This window comes from Triticum urartu, chromosome 4A (genome assembly GCF_056163025.1).
Source record: "Triticum urartu cultivar PI428250 chromosome 4A, HENAU_Tu73, whole genome shotgun sequence".
NCBI lineage: Eukaryota > Viridiplantae > Streptophyta > Magnoliopsida > Poales > Poaceae > Triticum > Triticum urartu.
Window position 1 is genome coordinate 94,108,169 of NC_141876.1, and position 23,730 is coordinate 94,131,898.

General features: G+C 47.4%; 2 protein-coding genes across 2 annotated transcripts; both read right to left on the reverse strand.

Moving 5' to 3' along the window:
* Positions 1-3,123: 3,123 nt before the first annotated feature.
* Positions 3,124-4,070, reverse strand: LOC125553592 (uncharacterized). Its single transcript, XM_048717358.2, has one exon. The coding sequence runs from the start codon at positions 3,570-3,572 to the stop codon at positions 3,291-3,293; it is 282 nt and encodes a 93-aa protein (XP_048573315.1). The 5' UTR covers positions 3,573-4,070; the 3' UTR covers positions 3,124-3,290.
* A 9,168-nt stretch (positions 4,071-13,238) lies between these two features.
* On the reverse strand, positions 13,239-14,550 carry LOC125553591 (uncharacterized). Its single transcript, XM_048717357.2, has one exon. It carries the CDS (start codon positions 14,273-14,275, stop codon positions 13,445-13,447), a length of 831 nt encoding a protein of 276 aa, XP_048573314.1. The 5' UTR covers positions 14,276-14,550; the 3' UTR covers positions 13,239-13,444.
* Between the last annotated feature and the right edge of the window lie 9,180 nt (positions 14,551-23,730).

Here is a 23,730-nt window from a genome sequence, read left to right on the forward strand (position 1 = left end):
GTGCTCTAGAGACAGCCCTTGCCCAGATGCACATCATCACCAACCCAGGAGAGAGAGGGGGGAGAGAGAGGGGAGGCGGAGAGAGGAGAGAGAGGGAGAGGGAGAGAGACATACATACATACATACATACATACATACATACATACATACATACATACATACATACATACATACATACATACATACATACAAAGAGATGAATACTGAAGGAAGAAGCTTGCCTAAAAGATTTCTGTGGTTTTTCTTATTGTTGCTACCCAAGATGCAAAAATCTTGATGTATGAGAGTCTCTAGCGCTACCTAAAGAGTAATCTGTTGTATCTCATACTTGATAATAGTGGGAAAAAATTGGGTGTCGTCAAGCCGTGCTTTTTACCCCAACTTGGGGGTTTCCCATGTAAAAAAACATCAAGTGTCTTTGTGTGTTAATGTTATGTTGTTGTTCAAAGAGGTTCTCTTGACCTCAGATACTGTCTGAGGTGTGTTTGGGGTGTTGCGAGAGCTATTTTCTTCATATATGTTGTTGTATATATTTTCTTCGATGTTGAGCAATTATCCTTGAATTAGTACATGAAAACATGAAATTACTTTGTTTCAGTATAAGCGTGTTTAGTGCTAATTTCCAAAAAAAAAACGTCCCCAACCTGCCAACCCTTTCTTAGGATCGACCGTCACACTTAAAAAAAAAGAATGTGTGTAGAGATGTCTTGTCACTAGCGCTGCGTAAGAAGGCCTCACCCATAGACAAGGCGCTTGAAGACGACAATTCACCCGCCGGAATGTGTTATGTGTATCGAATGTGTACATGGGTGTGCTACAGTTGAGCTTGTAATTAGCACCGTGTCAGATGTTTAAATTGAACACATGTGATCCGAGGCTAATATATGAAGGCACCACGGGATGTCAAAATAGACTATTTATAAATCTAATAGGACTAGCTACGAGATCGTTACCACAGGGGGTACAGGTGATCTGACCGCTATGCTTGATTGACCATGTCGTCGAATGTGTTACATCGATATACGTATATATTTTGAAACGAAAAGGTAGAGCATTATCTATCTTATGTATTTCAAAACAGACCAAAGCATGGAAGACCGTCAGGTCAATTACATGAAAGACAAGATAACGCTCCATGGCAATGCAGCTGGCTCCTTGCCAAGCCAAAATGACGAGAGAGGATACACCAGGTGTAGAGGATAGCAGAGGAGCAAGAAAAGCATCCTGTCAAACTAGGTACTTACCGTACTAGCCCATTGATGAAGGTTCTCTTTGTCTCTCTGTTCTCTGTAGCTTTGCACGATTGCTCCATAGGAGTAAAAATTCTGCTGCATTTTGTGCCACATATGTAAGCGACCACTGTTTGTTTTCCAAGATCCGTGCATTCCGGGCGGACCATAATGTAACAGCCACCGCGGCGAAAATGATGTTCCGGTGAATTCCAAAAAAAACTGAACCAGAGATTTGATACAAGATGTGTCGTGCTGCCGTGATTTCTTGTTCTAAGTTGATCGACGTGTATCTCCTACACTTAACCCGTAAACATGAATGGCCACCTTGTTGGTCTTTCTAGCCACGTCTGTTTTGTGGAGTCTTGGTAACTGCTACACTAAATGAATGCTAGATACATCCATTTGAGAGATAAGTTTGGGATAAAAAATTTCGAACGAATGAAGTATGTGGTGTGCACTGCAAACAATTTCCTTTCAAACTGAAACGCATTATCATTACAAAGTTGGGTCAAATAATTGGAAATAATAGGTACAGATTCTCCGCTCTGTATCCTTACAAAGTTGGGTCAAATAATTGGAAATAATAGGTACAGATTCTCCGCTCTGTATCCAAAAATTGTATTTATCTCTTTCGCAAGAAAAGGAAAACAACTACATGGCTACGTTGCAAGATAAGTTATTCTTCACAGGAAGCATATATATCACCAGATCAGTAGTGGACAATCATATATGATTGCACGCGTACATGTGTATCTCTGACCGATGCTATTTAATCCAGAGACCAGAGATATGCTTTTTGCTATCAAAGGATCGTCTGGATAATTCAGAGATAAGATTTTGCCATGAAAGGAACATCTGAAAGGTTCTCACATTATTTGCTATATGGATGGATATATTCCATTCTAGCACTATTTTACAATTAATTTATTAATGGGATATTTTTATTAAATTGAGTTCCCCATTCATAAGCTTCTAGTTAGCCACATTCAGACCAACCAAAATGCAAGTTGTCTTCTCCGGTTACTACACTGATGTTCCTTCCAGAACTATCAACAACAAACCGGCTCGGTTTAGAACAGTCCAATAGTTCTTCAGTTCTGTTTTCCTTTTCCATTAGTGCGCCGTTTCAATCTTTATTTTTTGTGTGGTAAAAAAAAGACCGTGTGTAGACATGACATATTGGATCAATCACAAAACATGACACGTGTGCGAGGATTCGCGTGGCCGGCGGCGGAGGAGGATCATTCATGTATGACTCATCTTCTCAAGCTCTTAGTGGTGTGTGAGGCAACACACCCTCCACAATTGAGGCGGGACTAAACTTTCCACACTTCTTATTCCTACATTATGGACCACTAGGAGAACACAATTGGATTTTTGAGGAATTATCGAAAATGATAAAATGGGCTAAAGGTTCTATTTTTTTTCTTTTGCGGGGAAATGTTATATAATTTCAACACCATGATGACCATAGCTCTTTCACCGCCGTAAGGAAAATAGTAAATGATTTCACCTTTTGATCACAGCGGTTTAAGAAATTGATCAGCATACCACAACCATATAATCTGTTCTCCATACATCTTTGGGTAATATATTCAAATGGGGATTGCTTAGGAAAACTTGTATTTTTGTGTGTTACACAAACAGCACGTGCAGTTTAGTCGCATGATTATGAATTTTTTTTCCAGATGTTGGTGCCCATTATATTTGCCTCTACCATCACGTCGGATTTTGATCGAAATGATTTAAACCAAACTCGGTTGATTTTTTTTTTTGCGGGGGTCGGTCGAATTTAGTTGATAATCCTCACATCAATTTTGTCTATCTCCAATCAGCTTCACACTGCAAAGCATATAATGAGTTAAAAGACAAAATATAACCATGCCACAACTTTCAGATAACCAACTTTTTTACTTCATAACCATGCAAATATTGCAATGCATAATTGATCCCCACAGATTGATTCTCCTTGCTAAATGCATTTTTACTGACAACAGATTCGATACTAACATCCACAATGGTTACCTACTCTTCAGTAATGAAAGAGCCCAATTACAATTAGCTGCCGGCGGCGGCCGCGGGCGCCACGGCGCGGTCGGCCGAGCGCGCCGTGACGCACCGGTAGGCGACGGTGGCGAGCCAGAACGCCCAGGGGAGCGCCACGAGGCCCAGGCCGACGCAGGGGATCCATCCGGGCGCCTCGCTCGGCGGCAGCATGACGTAGGCCACGAGGCACCCGCCGCCGCCAAGCACGGCGAGGAGCAGCAGCACCGTCACCACCCAGATCAACACGCTGCCGGCCGGCCTCCCGCACTGATCCCCCTCCTGGGGCGGCGCCATCGACCAATCGTCGCCGGTGGAGCGGAGCTTAGGAAGACGCGAGGGCGGCGAGGACGGACGCGGAGGCGCTGGTCAAGGAGAGGAAGAAGAAGAGGGCGGCGTGCATCGCCAGTGGCCTCCGATCCTCGCCTTGTTGCCTTCTTGTTCGTGGACCAAGAACATAAAAAATGTGCCAAAAAAGTTCTGATCTGTTATGCTGTTCGCCCTTTTGTGGATCGAGGAATGCAAGAGGAGCAGCGACGGGGGAATGGCGGAGCGCTCAAACCAAAGGAAGGTGGCCAAAATGGAAGGAGAGGTCAAGAGAGAATGGTGGCGAGTTAATTGTGCATTCTATAATAAGCTAGTTCTTCTTTTCTCACATGCTGCAAAACCAGTGATGTTGTTTCCTTTTATTTATTTTCCTTTTTTTCGAGTGAAAAGAGTTTTATTTCATTATAATAGGATTACAGTCGACACGCAGAAATTCCTCAATACATGACGGCCGTTTATGTAGCCATACAACAGTGGTACTATCCGTACGACTATACGACGCCAACCGATCTGTCACCCTATTTTGTACACGTTTAATTTTTAAGGAAATAAACTCCCTATCTTCCATAAAAACCTTGGTCTCCGCCATCAAATGCCCGTATGCCGATCTCAACAAGCCATCCCCCGTCAAAGCCGACAACGCCTTCGAGGAGTTTGACTGTACAATAATCGGGTCATCACTATGTTGCAACGTCAATGCCATCCCTTGCATCAAAGCATGTAACTCCACCTCTAATGCATCATTACGGTTAAACACATAGCAATATGCCATGAAGACCACCCCACCATTAGGTTTTCTCATTATCAGGCCGGCTGTCGCTGAGCCGTCGACCGCAAAGAAAGATCCGTCGACAGAGAGTGCAACATGGTTGGCCGGCGGTGCAGGCCATGGTAGGGAAGCTTTCATCACATTGCTCTCCATAGCCGAGGCCAAATCCATTACTGCCATCTTGCCTTTAAGAATTTCCTCTATATTGTACCTCCTTGATAAATCAATTGACTGCATATAGCTCTGCAAGTAATGAGCTGCTACTTGAATTGATGGGATCTCGCTCCCATGCGCCTGGTCCGTCCGCAAGAACCAAACTCTCCATACTAGCCGACCAGTGCATGAAAACTGGACTCCTCTCTGCCGCACAGTGGGCACAGTGACATTGTTTTCTCTAAAATTAAACACACAATATATTTATAATGATATAGCCTAGCTATATTAAAAATATGACTGTTGAAATATCTATAATATAATTTAAATTTATTAATGATATATTAAAATCTTCTTTCAAAAAATCCAGTTATGCCCCTAAACTATTGGTTTTACTCACGTGTCCATTTGAACTTGTTTCGGGCTCAACTAACCCCTACATCAGGCGCGGTGTTGGAACTAGGTATTTCCTATTTGACGCATTTTGCGTCAAAATGGCGAAGGTTCGCAGAAGGGAGCGACGCGGAGAGCTCAATCGGCCGGAGCCTATTTAGCGCTTAGCATGCTATTGCGGGCGAGTGGTTTTCTCCCGGTTTTGGGAACCTTCTAGAAGGTTCCCCGAACTCGTTTTTTTTCCTGATGTTTTTCGAGGCTGGTTCTCTTTCAGGTTTTTTCTATTTCGGTTTTTCTTTTTTATTTCTTTTTTTCATTTTTATCTTTTCTGTTTTTTTCTTCTTTTCTTTTTCTTTTTTGAGAAGTGCGCAAATTTATAAAATGTTTAGAATTCAAAATTGTTCCCAAATACAGAAATATTTTCGCTGTTTTCAAAAAATGTTCATGTTTTCAAAAAAATGTTCACAAATTCTAGAAAATGTTTGTGTTTTAGAAAATGTTCCCAAATTTTAAAAAATGTTTCTGTATTCAAAATGTTCGTATAGTTCAAAAATGTCACATTATCAAAAAATGTTCGTAAATTTCATAAAAAATTCACGTTTTTTCAAGATAATGTTCGCAATTTGGAAAATGTTTGTCTTTTTGAAAAATGTTCGCGCTTTGAAAATAATGTTCGTGTCTGTGAATAATGTTCGTGCTTTCAAAACAACGTTCATCTTTGTGAAAAATGTCCGCACTTTCAAAACAATGTTTGTCTTTTCTGAAAAATGTTCAAAGCAAGTTTCTTTTCTCACATGCTGCAAAACCAGTGACGTTGTTTTCTTTTATTTATTTTTCCTTTTTTTCGAGTTAAAAGAGTTTTATTTCGTTATAATAGGATTACAGTCGACGGGCAGAAGTTCCTCAATACATGACCGTCCTTTATGTAGCCATACAGTAGTGGTACTCTCCGTATGACTGTACGACGCCAACCGATCTGTCACCTTATTTTGTTCACGTTTAATTTTTAAGGGAATAAACTCCCTATCTTCCATAAGAAACTTGCTCTCCGCCACCAAATGCCCTTATGCCGATCTCGACAAGCCATCCCCCGTCAAAGCCGACAACGCCTCCGAGGAGTTTGACTGTACAATAATCGGGTCATCACTATGTTGCAACGCCAATGGCATCCTCTACATCAAAGCATGTAACTCCGCCTCTAGTGCATCATTCCGGTTAAACACATAGCGATATGCCACGAACACCACCCCGTCATTAGGTTTTCTCATTATCATGTCGGCTGTCGCTGAGCCGTCGGCCGCAAAGAAAGATCTGTCGACAAAGAGTGCAACATGGTTGGCTGGCGGTGCAGGCCATGGTAGGGAAGCTTTCATCACATTGCTCTGCATAGCCGAGGCCAAATCCATTACTGCCATCTTGCTTTTAAGAATTTCCTCTATATTTGTACCTCCTTAATAAATCAATTGACTGCATATAACTCTGCAAGTAATGAGCTGATACTTGAATTGCTGGTCTCGTTTCCATGCGCCTGGTCCGTCCGCAAGGACCAAACTCTCCATACTAGCCGACCAGTGCATGAAAACTGGACTCCTCTCTGCCGCACAGTGGGCACAGTGACGTTGTTTTCTCTGAAATTAAACACACAATAGATTTATAATGATCTAGCCTAGCTATATTAAAAATATGACTGTCGAAATATCTTTAATATAATTTAAATTTATTAATGATATATTAAAATCTTCTTTCAAAAAGTCCAGTTAGGGCATCTCCAGCCGTTGGCCCCTCAGGAGGGGCAAAAAATCGCCCCTTGATGGCGCACCGGCGCTAAACCGCGCACTGGGGGCGTGATGCCCCCCAGTCGCGGCCCCCACGGGTTTTTAAAGTGTTCAAATTCAGCGCAAACACAACGCAAACACGGGCTAGTTCGTTTAAATTTAAACATATTTTACAAAAAAAGGAAAAAATACCGCGGGCTACCCCCGCCGTCTCCCTCGCCGCAAGCCTCGCCGCCCGCCCACGCGGTTCTAAATGCCGAGGAGGCTGTAGAACCGCGTGTAGTCACCGCCGTCGTCGCCCCGCCTACGCCTCCGCCGTCCCTGCTGCATCCCTCCCCCGGTTGGCGCGGCGGGTTGGACGGTCCGGGGGCGTCGTCGTCGTCGTCGCTGTCGAGGACCACGATGCCTTGCTCGTCCTCGCGCCCACGCTTGCGGGCGGCGATCTCCTCCAGGGCCCAGCGCTGCCGGACCATCTCGTCGCGGAGGTAGTCATCCCACGCCCACCGCAGGGCGTCCTCGTCGGAGAAGCCGCGCCGGACTATCTCCTCGTACTCCGCGGGGAGGCCGGACTCCGGCTTGGGCTCGACGAGGACGAAGCGGCCGGTAGGGGAGGCGTTGTCGCCGATGCGGACGCCGGAGCTGCGGGTGCGCGCGCTGACAGGCGTGTCCTGGGGCTCCGGCTTGACGGGGCGGAGGTGGAGGCAGGGAGAGCCGCCGGACGAGGAGGAGGACCCTCCGGTCTCCATGCACCTCGGCGTCCAGGAGCTTCCCCGGCGGCGTGACAAGGACGGGGGAGCGGGGTACTCGAGGCGCGGCGTGTTGCCGCCCTCGATGTACTCGAGGACGGCCTCCAACGTGCGCCCGGGCATGACGCCGGCCGGCGGCGTTGAGCCTGCCGGAGGGCACGACGCCGTTGGTGGCCTCGAGCTGCTCGGCGTGACGGCGGCGGAAATAGGGCTCGCAGAGCGGGCTGTCGGGGACGTACCATGGCCCCTCCCTCGCCGCACGCGGCAGGGACGAGCGGATGCGTGCGATCTCCGCACGCCGCGCCGCGCCGGTGGGTACCAGGGGCACCGGCACGCCGCCGACGCTGATCCTCCACGCCCCGGACACCCGCATGTCCGGCGGGACCGGGTACTCCGCCTCGAAAAGGAGGCGAGTCTCGTCCTCGTGAAGATGGCGGCGGCCGAAACCGTTTGCCGCCGCGCCGTCACCTGGGAAGCGCTCGGCCATGGGTGTGATGAACTGGAGACGGCAAGAGAGAGGAAAGGGAGGAACGACGACGGCGAGAGAGTGTGAGTCGCCTAGTGCGCTTGGGCGTGTCTTATATAGGCCGAGGCGCCGCCCGTGCGCGTGCCGCCGTGTGTACGCGTGGCGGGCGAGGGAGGGCGAGGGACGCGCGTCATCCGGTCTTCACCGCGCCACCCGTGAGACATCAATGGCGCAGGCTGATCGGCACGGCAGCGCGCGGCAGCTTTGGCATTGATTCTCCACGGGAAACGAGGCGATGAGGACGACGAAGGGGCGAGAAGAGAGCCGTGTCCCTGACGCGGCGGGCCCGCGGCTTTTTCGCGCCAAAACAGTTCGCCCCGGCGCCCCCGGGCGCCCCCCAGCGCGTCGGGTTCGGCCTGGGTCCGCCGGCGCTGTTTTCGGCCCAGGCCGGTGAAAATCGGGCTCCTGGGATGTGACTGGGCAGATTTTTCGGCGCCGACGCAAAAAAAAACGCCTGAGAAAGTCTTTCTAGGGCGCGGCTGAAGATGCCCTTATGCCCCTAAACTATTGGTTTTACTCACTTGTCCATTTGAACTTGTTTCAGGCTCAACTAACCCATACATCAGGCGCGGTGCTGGAACTGGGTATTTCCTATTTGACGCATTTTGCGTCAAAATGGTGGAGGTTCACAGAAGGGAGCGACGCGAAGAGCTCAGTTGGCCGGAGCCCATTTAGCGCTTAGCATGCTATTGCGGGTGAGTGGTTTTCTCCCGGTTTTGGGAACCTTCTAGAAGGTTCCCCAAACTGGTTTTTTTCCTGATGTTTTTTGTAGCTGGTTTTCTTTCAGGTTTTTTGTTTTGGTTTTTCTTTTTTGTTTCTTTTTATCTTTTCTGTTTTTTTCTTCTTTTCTTTTCATTTTTCTTTTTTGAGAAATGCACAAATGTATAAAATGTTTGGAATTCAAAATTGTTCTCAAATACGGAAATATTTTCGCTGTTTTTTGAAAATGTTCATGTTTTCAAAAAAAAGTTCACAAATTCTAGAAAATGTTTGTGTTTTAGAAAATGTTCCCTGATTTTAAAAAATGTTTCCGTATTCAAAATGTTCGTATAGTTCAAAAATGTCACACTATCAGAAAATGTTCGTAATTTCATAACAAATTCACATTTTTTCAAGATAATGTTTGCAATTTGGAAAATGTTCGTCTTTTTGAAAAATGTTCGCGCTTTGAAAACAATGTACGTGTCTGTGAATAATGTTCGTGCTTTCAAAACAATGTTCATCTTTGTGAAAAATGTCCGCGCTTTCAAAACATTGTTCGTCTTTTCTGAAAAATGTTCATGCAATCAAAACAATGTTGGTAATTTTCAAAAAAAATTGCACAACTCAAAAAATGTTTGTAAAGTTGAAAAATGTCACATTTTAAAAAAATGTTTGTAAACTTCAAAACAAATTTCGTTTTTCAAGATAATGTTCGCAATTTGGAAAATGTTTGTCTTTTTGAAAAATGTCCGCGCTTTCAAAACAATGTTCGTCTTTGTGAAAAATATTCTCACTTTTAAAAGAATATTCATCTTTTCTTAAAAATGATCATGCTAACAAAACAATGTTTAAAATTTTTTAAAATATTCGCACAATACAAAAAATATTAATTTTTCTCAAAAATGCTTGTTTCTTTGGAAAAACTTTCTGTTTTTGAAACATTTCATATATATTACTTCGAAGTGTTCGTGCTTTCAAAAGCAACTCGAAATTTGAAATGTTCGGTTTAAAAAAATGCAATAGCCACAATACTCCTACTGTGTCGTTTTACTTGTCTACAGTATGTCCATACGAGTAATTAGTTGTTAAACTACTGCGCTGCTTATCTACAACTTTTATAAAAAAATAGAGTTGGTGATGATGGTATGCCTGCCGTCCTGCAATATAGGCGTCCCATCTATATCTGACAGATAGGAAGGAAACTATGGCAATTTTGCAGATAAGGCCTTCCCTCTATCATTCTCTTCTCTCACAAAATAAACTACTTATACAAATGCATGTTAATGTTCCATGCAACACACGGGCATCTTGCTAGTATGTCAACAAAGTTTGAGTGGTTTGTTGGTTAACGTTGCGCGGGCATGTAGTGGAGGTCCCGTGTTCGATTCCGTGCAAGGGCTCGCATTTTTGCTTTTATTTCCGATTCTGCGGTACAGTGCACTCTGGGCTGGCCCATTTCAGACCCGTCTTGTGCGCTTGCTCGACATTATGCCACATAACGCGACACATAAGAGCTCCCTTGGAACTATACCGCCCCTCCGCCCGTGCCGATTTCTTATAATTCTTACCGCTGGGATCCGTACGTTTGGGCCGGCCCAGAAATCAGGGCTCACTCGGGTCTCTGTGGCAAATGCCCGCTTGGTTGTTGTACTGCGTTTATTTTTCCTTCTTTGGTATCTACTGGCTGGACCAGTCCACTTTTTGCTTGCTTTTTTCCTCTTCTTTCCTTTTCTGTGCTTTTCTGTACGGGTTTCACTTATTTTCTTCGATTTTTATTGAGTTCTTTCTTTTTCTTTTATTTTTCTATGTTTTTCTATAAGATGTTCATTGTCTTAAAATTTCTTTCTCTTTACGTGTTTTTATACACATTTTTCCTTTGCTTTTTTGGGTTTTTTTAGTTGGATTTCAATGGTTTTCTTTTAAATTTTTGTGTTTCTTCATTGGTATTCTTCCAGCCTTTTCATTTTTTATTGTTTTCAACAAATGTCTACATCTTTCCATACACATTGTACATTTTTTAATATCAGGTACATTTTTTGTTTACGCGGGTAACATTTTTTCAAATACACCCTCAGAACAGAAATAACTGACAAGGTAATACATGACAACATTTTCTTTAAAATACATATTTTGATGTCTACCTTTTCATACACATTGCATATTTTTTGTTATACATTAGGATTTTTTATATATAAATATTTTTTAAATTCAAATATATATTTTGATGTCTACTTTTTTAATACATATTGTACATTTGTCCTATACATCAGGAACATTTTTTTGCACATGTTTAGCATTTTTCAAATACGTGATTAATATTTTGCAAATACATATTTTGATGTCCGTTCTCTTCATACACATTGTACATTTTTTGTATACATCTAAAACATTTTTGCACGCGTTTAACATTTTTCAAAAACATGATTAATTTTTTTAACATGTTTGAATACATGTTAAACATTTTTCAACTACACGTTGAAACATATTTTGAATGATATAATTTTTTTACGCCAGTCCTCCTCTCGTTGCCGCCGGTCAAAACCAAGTTGGGCAAAGGTCTGTGTAGTGGTAGGCGGTGGCGGGCACCTTCCATCTCCTCTCTCCCCATCTCCATTATTCCCTCCTCTCGCCCTAGGACATGGTTGTGCTGCGAACTGATGTCAGCGTCCACCGACAGAGGATCTCATCATCGGCGAAGCTATGTGCACTTTTGAGGAGGCTGCCCCCCCCCCCAAGATTAGAGAAAACATTCAAGATTTTTTTCCTGGGGTTATGATTGAAGAAAAAAGTAGTCATTAGCCGTTCTCTGCTAGCTCCGCCACTGGATCTCATCACTACCATTCTCATCCTTCCCCTCCCTCTTCCCCTCATCTTCTCCTCTCCCTCCTATACTCAGGAACCCGAGTTCCAAACCTTAATCAAGCCTGCATGGGTCATGTTGGTTGGGCCTCCCATCCTGTCGGTGTGTCCAGGACCGATGCATGAGAGCTCACCCTCTCCTGCTTGGTGATCGAAGTGCCGTCGGCTTGCTCGCGTGTGCGAATCAGGGCATAATGGCTTGGTGGTGTGAGCGGGCTCCCTCCTAGATCTGGCGGGAATGTATCTGGTGCACCGGGGGAATTGGTGCTACCTGTGCACCAGTCGCCCGTTACACATTCAAGAATGTTTGAAAAAATCCATAAAAAATTTAGTGCATTGACATAACATCAATGTTGTCACAAAAATTCAAATCAAAATTTGAAACATTACTTGAGATACAAAATGACAAATTTGACACTGAATACTACATAACACAAGTTGGGCTTTAGTTTTGACCCATTAGCACATTGATGACAAATTTGTCATTTTCGTATCTCGAGCAATGTTTCGAATTTTGATTTGAATTTTTGTGACAACTTACATTGATGTTGTGTCAACGCACTAAATTTGTTCCGAATTTTTTTGAACATTTTTGGATGTGCGTCAGAGTCCGGTGCACCGGTAGCACCAATCGCCCTGGTGCACTAGATACGTTCCCTAGATCCGGCCATAGGTGGTGGGCCCAATTTGAAGCCTGTCGGTTGTTGCCGATGTGGTGGCTCATGACCGTTGGGTTGGGGGGGGGGGGGGGGGTACCTTCATCTAGATCCGACCAGGCTCGTCGGTGTGTCCTCGGTTGGAGGTTGTCATGTGGCGGGGAAGGAAGGGTTTCCCGCCCTTTTCTCCTGGTGGTTGGCGGTTGCAGGTGTGGCTCGATGTTCGGGATTATGGTTGTAGATGATAGGGAGTGGCCCTTGGTGGCAGACTGCGCATTTGGCTCTCTAGCAAGCACTGTTGCAGCGCTGTTGTCTGCATTCTTTGGTCATGTGAATGGCTAGGTGCATGGTGGCAAGTGGTATTGGAGTGGTGTGGTCTTCCCTTATATGGGCCAGGAGTGCCCATTCGACAGGGTTGTTCCCCTTTGGGGACCACGGTGGTTTGGGTCCTTTAGGAGAGGTGTGCAGGAGGTATCGAGCGAAAGCTTCGTCCATGCTGACGATGGTGATAATGCTTGCAGGTGTCATGTCCCTCTTGGAGCGTCGCCTTGATTGGTCTAGCAACCCTTTTTTGCCAGCACTAACGGTGGTAACTCTTGTTCTTTTAAGGCGGACGCGACGGCGGCACGGTGTGTCATTTTTCTTGCATGTTCAGGTTATATCACGTGCTTATTGTTGGTGGCATTCTAGGGAAGTCTAGTTGTGCACTTTTGTGCTTTTTAGCATGTCTGATTTGTTATGTTGTGTTTTTATTGACCAGGTTCGATCACATGGCTTTATTTAAAAAGCGTGGCAAACGGCTTGAAAAAACCGCGATAGCCAAACAACTCTACTCTAAAACCTTGTATAATGCAAGGTGCTTAGAAGAGGTGTTTGAACAAATAAATCAGGCTTTTCTTAAACACCGGTGCTTATTTGTATAGGGCATACGCTTAATTAAGCGCGGTGCTTTAGAAAAATTCAGTTTATTTTTCTAAGCACCTCCCTAGGCACCTAGCATTGTATAAGGCCGAAAACAGCTATGTGAATAGTTATCACCTAACACACACTCCCTCTGTCCCAAAATATAACATCATTTTTGACACTCTTACATTTTAAGACAGAGGGAGTAGATACAAGCATTCATCAGTATTTTACATTTACAGGCTCGCACAAACAAGAGCACAAAGAAAAATGAAAAACCCCGACCAAAGAGAAAGAAAGGACCAAAGAAAGCACATGCTCCATCCAAACCACACGCAACGCAGCAAGCAAAAGTGATGATCACCCTAACACGCTGGAGAGATCCCCGCTGTCCTTGCCGCTCTTCCTCCTGGAGAAACTCTTGGAGAAGAGGATGTCGCCGATGAGGGGCACGATGGGCTTCACCTTCTGCGCCTTCCTCCTCCTGCCGCCGAGCAGGTCGTCGTCGATCTCGCCGAGGCTCAGCGCGTGGCTGAAGGACGGCAGGTACTCGCTGCTGTACGTGCTGGACTTCTCGGCCCACCGCTCGCTCCGCACCATGGCCGCCGCCATCACGTCGGTGTCCCCGCCGATGCTGCGCCGTGCCGCCGCCGCAGCAGCCTTGTCGGCCTCGATCTCGGCCAGCCTCGAGAGGCCTCGGTGGAGCTGCGCGTTGAGGCTGGCCACGGCCATCTCCATCTCGGTGCCCCTCTTCCTGAGCTGCAGCACCTCCCGTCTCGTATCGGCCACCTCCGCCTCCAGCTTCTTGATGGAGCTCACGACCGCGAGCCCGGCCTCGTCGTCTTGGCAACCAAGCTCGCCGTCGTCGCCGTACGCCGAACGCGGCGACGTGAACGACGGCGAGGAGTGCGCGGAGTACATAGGCACGATAGCTGCCGTTGCCTCTGGCTCTAGCTCCGCATCTACCTCTGCCATTGCATTTGGAGAAAGGGTGGTGGTACTGCTCCTACTGCTATCTTCGTGCTTGGCGTTAGGGGTGGCATTGGCATGCGCGTCGGCAATGGCAACCGCACTGCTGCTGTATCTGGAGTTGCTCCCGCCGACGAGGATGCGCTCCCCGAACACCGCGACCGCCTCCTTCACGGACCGGAAAGGGCGGGCGGTGTCGACCTCGACGCGATCAGAGGCCATGGACGTGCTGCTTCCTCAAGGATCTGGGCTGCAAGAAACATCCACAAACTCCCGGGGGTTTATATGGAGGGGAGTGGCCGCTGGTTTCTTTGCTTCCACTTCAACAGCACACTGGCCACCAGCAGCTAGCCCCAAGCAACCAGTTTCCCAGTAGCAACAAGCAAGAACCATGACTTGCCACCTAAGTTACAGAGAACTCCCAATACCCGCGTAGAAAAATCTGCAGGAGTGGCGCTGAAGCAGGGATGCTAGCTTTCTGGGCACTCTTGGCTGGCTGGCTATCTGTCTGGCTCCAAGGAGACGAGCACGGTAACAACTGCTGTCAGAGAAGCATACAACAGAACAGAAATTCTGGTGTCATGAGAGTGGTTGAGAGAAATGATAGTTCTTTTCTTCAGTTGAGGCATGCAGTTTCCAAAGGGGATAGGAGCCTTGTAACAAACTGTCCAGAGACATGATTCTGATTGAGATGGCAAATTGTTACATGCCACCAACAGAGGTACAGCACCTTTTGTTGATGTCGCAACCTGCTGAAGTAATAACGGAATGGATTAGCCCTCAAACATGCGATGTGCAGCTAAGCTAAAAAGGTTTGCTTATAGGCCTCTGAGTCTTTTCCAATAGATGAGTGATGCTTATCTAGCATCCCTCAACGAATGTCACAAATGCTGAAGTTCTGTTTCTCATAAAAATAAATGATAAGTGGTTGCCAATAGTGGATACTATTAAAAAATGCTAATTTTAATTAGCACTACCTCTATATAAATTGACAATAAAACTAGTAACTCGCTGCTGCCAAAACATTTAAGGACGGTTCTGAAAGTAACTGCTTTAAAATTACTGTGTAAGGATACAATCCATGCATGTTGCACAAATCCTGCAATCTGTCACACGATCTCATGAGTGTGGCCAATGAAACATCAAGATCTCATGAGTCCAGCAATTTGTCACACGGTCTCTGGGGAACTAGGTCCAAAGTTGTCAGTAATCTTCAGTGCCTTTACTAAACAGTTATTCAGTTTTAAGCTATCACTGCATAGCATAAATGTACATCAAGATGTTCAAATTTACAAATGTAAGCCAACAACAAGGGTGGTGAAAACAGCTCATTTTCTTTCCTTTAGTTCAACGGTAAAGTAGCAAAGTTGGCAAAAGTTGCAATCAAGACATTCTACTGTAAATAAAATAAAACCTGTTGGGAAACACATGCCTTAATTTTTTTTCTTTTAGAGGAAAATGATAGTAATATGAGTGAAAGGATACACGTGGTGCCGAATAATCCTAATGGTGGACGCATCTTAAATTGGCCACAAGGCATGTCAGCAAACATTAATCTCATCAGCAATTGCTTAATTTCCTTGAAAGAATTTTTGAGCTCAAAATAGTTGCTTAAAAATACAGGAATGTTAAGAAAACATGTAGAAACGCCGAATAATTGTGCAAAATAAGGTTCACTTCCAGAACAAAGAAAATTGAGCACATAATTTCATATGTGTGGTTTATCTTTATTTTTAGCGTCAGCGTTGACTTACGGTCTTCTTAGAATGGACCATTCCACCATTCTTATTGGTAAATGAGTAAATGTCAGTGGTACTATTTCACAAACCAGGCCACTTGCCGATGAGTAGAACACGGTTCAGACTTGCAAGCTGGCGAGGTAACTGTTAGATGTGTATAGTTTATTGTGTACATCCACATTGTATAAGGGACTTTTCTGCACCTTACCACATCTGTATATGTACTGGCCATTGGCCCTCCGTAAAGCTTAGTTGCTCACTTATCCAACATGGTATCAGTTGCCACGTTCCTCTTCCTCTTCCGCACGTTGCAGCTCCGTGCCTAGCTTCCCTGTCGCCGGCCATCTCCTTCCTCGTTGCCGGCCACCTTCTCCATGCCCGGCAGCCCCTGACTGCGCCTGCCGAGCTCACCCACGCCCAGGCCGCGCCCTCCCCGCCCGGCTGCGTTCAGGCCTCGCCCCGACCGCTCCCAGGCCGCGCCCTGGCCTCGCCCCTGTCGCGTCCTGGCCTTGCCCCCGCCACGCCCAAGCCGCGCTCCGCCTACGCCCTGGCTGCGCCCCGACCGCACCTCCTTCAGCGCGCCCCGGCCGTGTCTCTGGCCGCCCGCGCCCAGGCCGCCCTCCTCCGCATCTGGCTGCAGCTGCCGTTGCTTCATCTGCTGCCGCAGCTGCGGCCCAGGGCCGGCTCTCCTCCTGGCCTCCCGATTCCCCACTCGGGGCTAGCGTGAGTTTTTCCGCCCCGATCCAGATCGGGGAGCGTTAACCAAAAATAAAAAAAAGGGAGAAACAGAGAGTTCCCCCATGTCTTCCTCGGGCTATGTTGCAGTTCCTAGGTGCTCCGTGATCTTCGATGGCACCAACTATGCTGAGTTTGTGGGGTTCACGTGCATCCATATGCGTGGTCTTCTTCTGTGGGGTGTTTTTTCTGGCGAGGTTCCCTGCCCGCCATGTCTTGTTGCGCCTGTGGCCCCAATCCCACCGGTGCTGCCGGTACTTGCTGCTGAGGCTTCCGAGGCTGACCGGGATGCCGCCAAGGCCCTTGATGATGCTGCAGTTGATGCCTATGATCAGCAGGTATCTTCTTACTTCGATGCTCTTTTGGCGTACCGGGATGATCTCTCTGCTTACACTCAGTGGTGCAATGACGATGCTCGTGCTGCTGCTGTTCTTACTGCCAGTGTCCTCCCTCAGTTTGATTCGGAGTTCATGGGACTTGGCATAGTTGCAGCGATGTGGTCTTATCTTTGTCAGCGCTATCAGCCCTCTAGTGATACTCTCTATCTCTCTGTGGTGCGTCAGGAGCACGCCCTCCAGCAAGGTGATTCCTCTGTTGATGAGTTCTATTCACAGTGCTCTACCACCTGGCGTCAGCTTGACTCTCTTCGGACAGTTGTTTATGGCACCTGTCGTTGCTGTCAGACTAATCGGTCAGATCTGGACTTTCAGCGGGACCATGAGTTCTTATCTCGTCTCCACTCTGAGTTTGAGCCCAGACATGCTCACTTGCTTGCTCGTGGTCGTGTTCCAATCTCGGAGGTGCTTGCTGAGCTTCGTGCTGAGGAGACCCGCCTTCGCTCTGCTGGTCTGGTGATGGTCTCGTCTGTGTTGGCTGCTCGGGCTCCTGTGTCGTCTGCTCGGCTCACCGCTCCACACTCCTCCCCACACCTTCAGGGGGGTGAGTCGCCCTGCTTATACTAAGAGGGGCCGGTCGCGCCGTGACACCTTCTGTGGCTACTGCTCTCGGCCCGGTCACCCAGAGTCTGATTGCCGTGAGAAGAAGCGAGACCAGCGACGCTCCTCTTCCAGTGGGACTCCTGGATCTTCCTCGACTCCGTCACTCACTGACCAGGACATTTTGAGGCTCAAACGCCTCCTGGCTTCCTCAGGCTCTTCGTCGACTGGCTCAGCTGCTGCTGTGACTGCAGCCACTTCTCCACCACCGCAAGAATCTACACAGTCAGGTACATCTTCGTGGGTTTTGGATTCTGGAGCCTCCTTCCATATGTCTTCCGATTCTTCTGTGTTGTCTTCTCTCTGACCTCTTGATTCGCCTGTTAATGTTCTTAGCGCCGATGGCCCACCTCTTCCTGTTGCTACTCGTGGTCTTCTTTCCACTCCCTCTTTTTCTGTTCCTAGTGTTTCACATGTTCCTCGTCTTACCATGAATCTGTTTTCTGCTACCCAACTTACTGATTCTGGTTGTCGTGTCATCCTTGATATCGACTCTTGCTCCATTCAGGATCGACGCACCAAGGCTTTGGTTGGTGCTGGCCCCCGGCGCCGTGAGTCGGAGGGCCTTTGGGAGGTTGACTGGCTTCGTGTTCCTTCCGCTGCCACCACTCCTTCCAGCTCCCATGCTCTTGCCGCCTCTTCGCCTGCGTCCTTCCAGCAGTGGCATCATCGCCTTGGTCACATCTGTGGCTCTCGCTTGTCTTCCTTAGTTTGTCAGGGCCTCTTGGGGTCTGTATCTGGAGATTTTTCTTTACATTGTAATGGTTGCAGACTTGGCAAACAGACCCAGTTGCCATATCCTACCAGTGAGTCGGTATCTCAGCGTCCTTTTGACTTAGTTCATTCTGATGTTTGGGGTCCTGCCCCCTTTGATTCGAAAGGTGGTCATCGCTATTATATCTTGTTTATTGATGATTTCTCTCGCTACACCTGGCTCTACTTCATGAAATCTCGTAGCGAGGTTCTCTCTATATACAAATGTTTTGCTGCCATGGTTCGCACCCAGTTTTCCATGCCCATTCGTACTTTTCGTGCTGACTCCGTTGGTGAGTTTATCTCTCAGCTGTTGCGTGGTTTTCTTACGGAACAGGGCACTCTTGCCCAGTTCTCATGTCCTGGTGCTCATGCTCAAAACGGCGTTGCCGAACGTAAGCATCGTCATCTACTTACGGCTCGTACGCTGATGATTGCCGCTTCCCTTCCGCCTCACTTTTGGGCTGAGGTTGTTTCTGCATCCACTTATCTCATCAACATTCAGCCATCGACTGCTTTGCAGGGTGGTATTCCTATGGAGTGTCTCACTGGACGTTCCCCTGACTACTCCGCTCTTCGGATGTTTGGATATGTGTGTTATGTCCTTCTTGCCCCACGAGAACGCACCAAACTGACTGCTCAGTCGATTGAGTGTGTCTTTCTTGGCTACAGTGATGAGCACAAGGGCTATCGATGTTGGGATCCTGTGGGTCGTCGCTTGCGCATCTCGCGTGATGTGACTTTTGACGAGTCTCGTTCTTACTACCCACGTTCTTCTTCCTCGAGCTTCTCTGTGGACAACATTTCTTTCCTGCTCCTTCCTGACGCACCCGGCTATGTGCCTCATGTGTCACCTCTTCCTCCGGCACCTCTCATTCCTTCTCATTCCCCACCGACACCGTCTTCTCCATCCTCCTCCTCCACCTCTTCACCTTCATATCCAGTCCGTCGCCCTCTCTCAACGTTTCCTCTCCACTATACTCGCTGATCTCGTACTGAGGATGTCTCCTCTGACGAGCCTTCCACCTCTGGTGCACCTCCTCTCACGCCTCCCCTGGTTCACAACCTTCGTGCTCGGCCTCGCCCCCGCCTGATCGCTACTCCCCTGATCGGTATGGTCTCTCTGCTATTGCTGAGCCCACTTCCTACTGCACTGCCATGATTCAGCCTGAATGGCAACTTGCGATGGCCGAAGAGCTTGCTGCTCTTGAGCGCTCTGGCACATGCGATCTGGTTCCCCTCCCTTCCGGTGTCCGTCCCATCACCTGCAAGTGAGTCTACAAGGTTAAGACTCGCTCCGATGGTTCTCTTGAGCGCTACAAAGCTCGTCTTGTGGCCCGTGGTTTTCAGCAGGAGCAGGGGCGCGATTATGATGAGACATTTGCTCCTGTGGCCCACATGACCACTGTCCGCACTCTTCTTGATGTGGCTTCTGTTCGCTAGTGGTCTATCTCTCAACTTGATGTTCAGAATGCTTTTCTCAATGGTGAGTTGCGTGAGGAGGTTTATATGTAGCCACCACCGAGGTACTACGCTCCTGATGGTATGCTCTGTAGACTTCGCTGCTCCCTCTATGGTCTTAAACAGGCCCCTCGTGCCTGGTTTGAGCGCTTCGCCTCTGTGGTGACTGCAGCTGGTTTCTTGCCCAGTGATCATGATCCCGCGTTGTTTGTTCACACGTCTCCTCGTGGTCGGACTCTTCTCCTCTATGTTGATGACATGATCATCACTGGTGACGACCTTGACTATATTGCCTTTGTTAAGGCTCGCCTTCGCGATCAGTTCCTCATGACTGATCTTGGTCCACTTCGCTACTTTCTTGGGATTGAGATCTCCTCAACCTCTGATGGCTTCTACATCTCCCAAGAAAAATATATTCAGGATCTTCTTGCTCGTGCTGCTCTTGGTAATGAGCGTACTGTTGTGACTCCTATGGAGCTCAACGTTCAGCTTCGTGCCTCTGATGGTGACCCTCTTCCTAATCCCACTCGCTATCTGTAACGCCCCGAGACCGATGTGCCAGGTGTCGTGCAGTTATTCGCTGTTGTTGCCTTGTCATTGCTTGCGTGTCATGCATTGCATATCATGTCATCATGTGCACTTCATTTGCATGCATGTTCGTCTCATGCATCCGAGCATTTTCCCCGTTGTCCGTTTTGCAATCCGGCGCTCCTATGTCACCCGGTGTCCCTTTCTACCTTTCTTTCGTGTGTGGTGATTAAACAATTCTGGATTGGACCGACACTTGCCAAGCGGCCTTGGTTTACTACCGGTAGACCGCCTGTCAAGTTTCGTACCATTTGGACTTCGTTTGATACTCCAACGGTTAACCGAGGGACCGAAAAGGCCTCGTGCGTGTTGCAGCCCAACACCCCTCCAATTTGGCCCAAAACCCACCAAAACCCTCTCCATCATCTAGAGCGTTCGATCACGATCGCGTGGCCGAAAACCGCACCTCATTTGGACACTCCTAGCTCCCTCTACCTATAAAACTAGCCCCTCCTCCGAAATTTCGGGTCTCTCCTTCCTCAAAACCCTAGCCCCGCTCCATCCGCGCGCCGGACGAATCCCGCTGCCGCGCTCGTGCCAATCGGCGCGCGACATGTGGCACGCCGCCATCCACCGCCGCCGCGGCCCGCTCGGCCCACGGGGAGCCCGCCCCGGGCCGGATCGGGCCCGAGCCGCCTCGCGCCTCCTTCGCCCCGCCGCCCGACGCCGCCTTCACCTCGCCGGCCGGCGCCGCCACGTCGTCGCGGTCCGCCTCGCCGACCATCGCCTCCATTGCCGCCCGACGTCATCTCCTCGCCCCGGCGCCGCCCCGACGCGCTGCTCCCTCCGGCCGCCAGATCCGGCCGGATCCGGCAAGATCTGGCCCGGACCCCACCTTCTCCGGCCACCTCGACCAACTCCGGCGATCCCCTCCGTACAACCTCGAAGTGCGTGCGTGTACAGTATCGGCCCGATCTGGATTTGAGATCCGTTTGCCTCAGTTGACTTTTTCTCCTCTAATCCTAATTTTTCTTGCCTACTTTGACATGCCGTAACTCTGCATCCGTAGCTCCGTTTTGGGTATATAGAATATCAAAATGTTCGTCTCAGAGAGCACATCATTTCATCTCATTGCATCATTTTCATTTGAGTTCATCTTAATGCCCGAAATGCTGTTGGAAGTAGGCTACTTGAGATAATTGTCAGATCTGCTGCTCCATTTAGATATTTGTCATTTTTGCCATGATTATTGTGTGCATGATATGCCCAGGTGCTCTACATGAGTTTTGTTATATGTTTTGCCATCTATCCAGAGGTGCAACCCATGTATTTTTGTGATGTGTGTGGTGACTAGCACAAGCTTGCAAAGTGGTGCACTTGTTAATGCTGATTTCAGGGACTTAGCAATTCCACTAAGTCCTTGGTCTGTTTATCTCATTATGCCATATGTTCTTGTTGTTTCCTAGTGATCCGTGCCTCTTTTGAGGATGATCAGTAAGGATGATTTGTTAATCTTGTAGTGCTCTATCCATCCATGTCTTTTTTTGTAATTATGGAGCACCCTAGCTTGAGCCAATCGAGCTCTACTTTTGCTATTTCATGAATCTGGGCATATTGTCTACTTGTTAGCGATTTTGCCAAGGATGTTGTAGTTGATCCGTGCATGCTATGTTATTGTTCTTGCCATGTCTAGCTTGTATAATGTGTATTCTTGATGGGTGTATGCTTAGATTGTCATGCCTTGCTCTGTAGTGAGTGCATCGAGCTCGTAAACATGCCTACTTGATATCTGATTTGCATACTCCAGTTTTTCTCTAAGTTTGTGATCTGTTTATGTTTTTGCCATGTTCACATGCTTGCAATTGTATTTTCTGATCCCTTTTGGCTCAAGGTCACTAAGGGACTTTTGTTAAGCTCTTTGAGTAACTCCATGCCATGCTTTGCTTTGCCATGTTCAGTTCTTGTAGTATCTAGTTTTCATGCTCCAAAGTGTGCTACCTGATCTGAAATTTCAGATAATTGTTAATTTCACTAAGTCTGAGATCTGTTTACCGTTTGCACTTTTGCCATGCTTGTTTGAACATGTTAATGGAGGAATTGGCCGTAGCTCAGTGCTAGTCTTTTGTTAAGCATCATGAATGAATTCCTGCCATGCATTTTTATGCCATGTTTGGGTGCTGTAGCATGTTCATCTCATTGCATTTAGTTGACTACTTGCTGTAAATCGCAGACCGGTGCCATATTTGAATTGCTTGCCATTTCCAAACCGTGACTCCAATTCCGGCGATCTTTATATCGTTTTCAAGCGATTTCATCTCATCTTTCCAGTGACACACTTGGATTTCCAAGTTGAGGCCAGGTTCATTCATCTCTTGTCAAATCATGCATATGCATCGCATACCGCATCTCGCATATCATACCATATTCATGTGTGGTTTGTTTACTATGTTGTGTGCTTCCTTTCCGGTGTTTGCTTCTTCGGGTTGGTTCCGGTAACGTCGCGTTTGTGAGGACCCGCTCGACTACGTTCGTTTGTCTTCTTCATGGACTCGTTCTTCTTCCTTGCGGGATTTCAGGCAAGATGACCATACCCTCGAAATCACTTCTATCTTTGCTTGCTTAGTTGCTCGCTCTTTTGCTATGCCTATGCTGCGATACCTACCACTTGCTTATCATGCCACCCATGTTGTTAAACCAAGCCTCTAACCCACCTTGTCCTAGCAAACCGTTGTTTGGCTATGTTACCGCTTTGCTCAGCCCCTCATATAGCGTTGTTAGTTGCAGGTGAAGATTGAAGTTTGTTCCTTGTTGGAACATGGAGATCGTTCCTAGTTGGAACATTGCTTACTTGTTGGGATATCACAATATCTCTTATTTAATTAATGCATCTATATACTTGGTAAAGGGTGGAAGGCTCGGCCTTATGCCTGGTGTTTTGTTCCACTCTTGCCGCCCTAGTTTCCGTCATATCGGTGTTATGTTCCCGGATTTTGCGTTCCTTACGCGGTTGGGTTATAATGGGAACCCCTTGACAGTTCGCTTTGAATAAAACTCCTCTAGCAAGGCCCAACCTTGGTTTTACCATTCGCCACCTAGCCTCTTTTTCCCTTGGGTTAGGCCAGCCCAAGGGTCATCTTTATTTTAAACCCCTGGGCCAGTGCTTGTCTAAGTGTTGGTCCAACCCAGAGCACCGTGCGGGGCCGTCCTTTGGCAACTTGGGTTACGTTGGCTCCCGTACGCTTAGCTTATCCGGTGTGCCCTGAGAACGAGATATGTGCAGCTCCTATCGGGATTGTCGGCACAACGGGTGGTCTTGCTGGACTTGTTTTACCATTGTCGAGGATGTCTTGTAACCGGGATTCCGAGCCTGATCGGGTCTTCCCGCTAGAAGGAATATCCTTCGTTGACCGTGAGAGCTTGTTATGGGCTAAGTTGGGACACCCCTGCAGGGATTTGAACTTTCGAA

Excerpts from the sequence above, each read along its gene's own strand:
- LOC125553592 (XM_048717358.2), bottom strand. The coding sequence starts at position 3,572 with ATGGCGCCGCCCCAGGAGGGGGATCAGTGCGGGAGGCCGGCCGGCAGC.
- LOC125553591 (XM_048717357.2), bottom strand. The coding sequence starts at position 14,275 with ATGGCCTCTGATCGCGTCGAGGTCGACACCGCCCGCCCTTTCCGGTCC.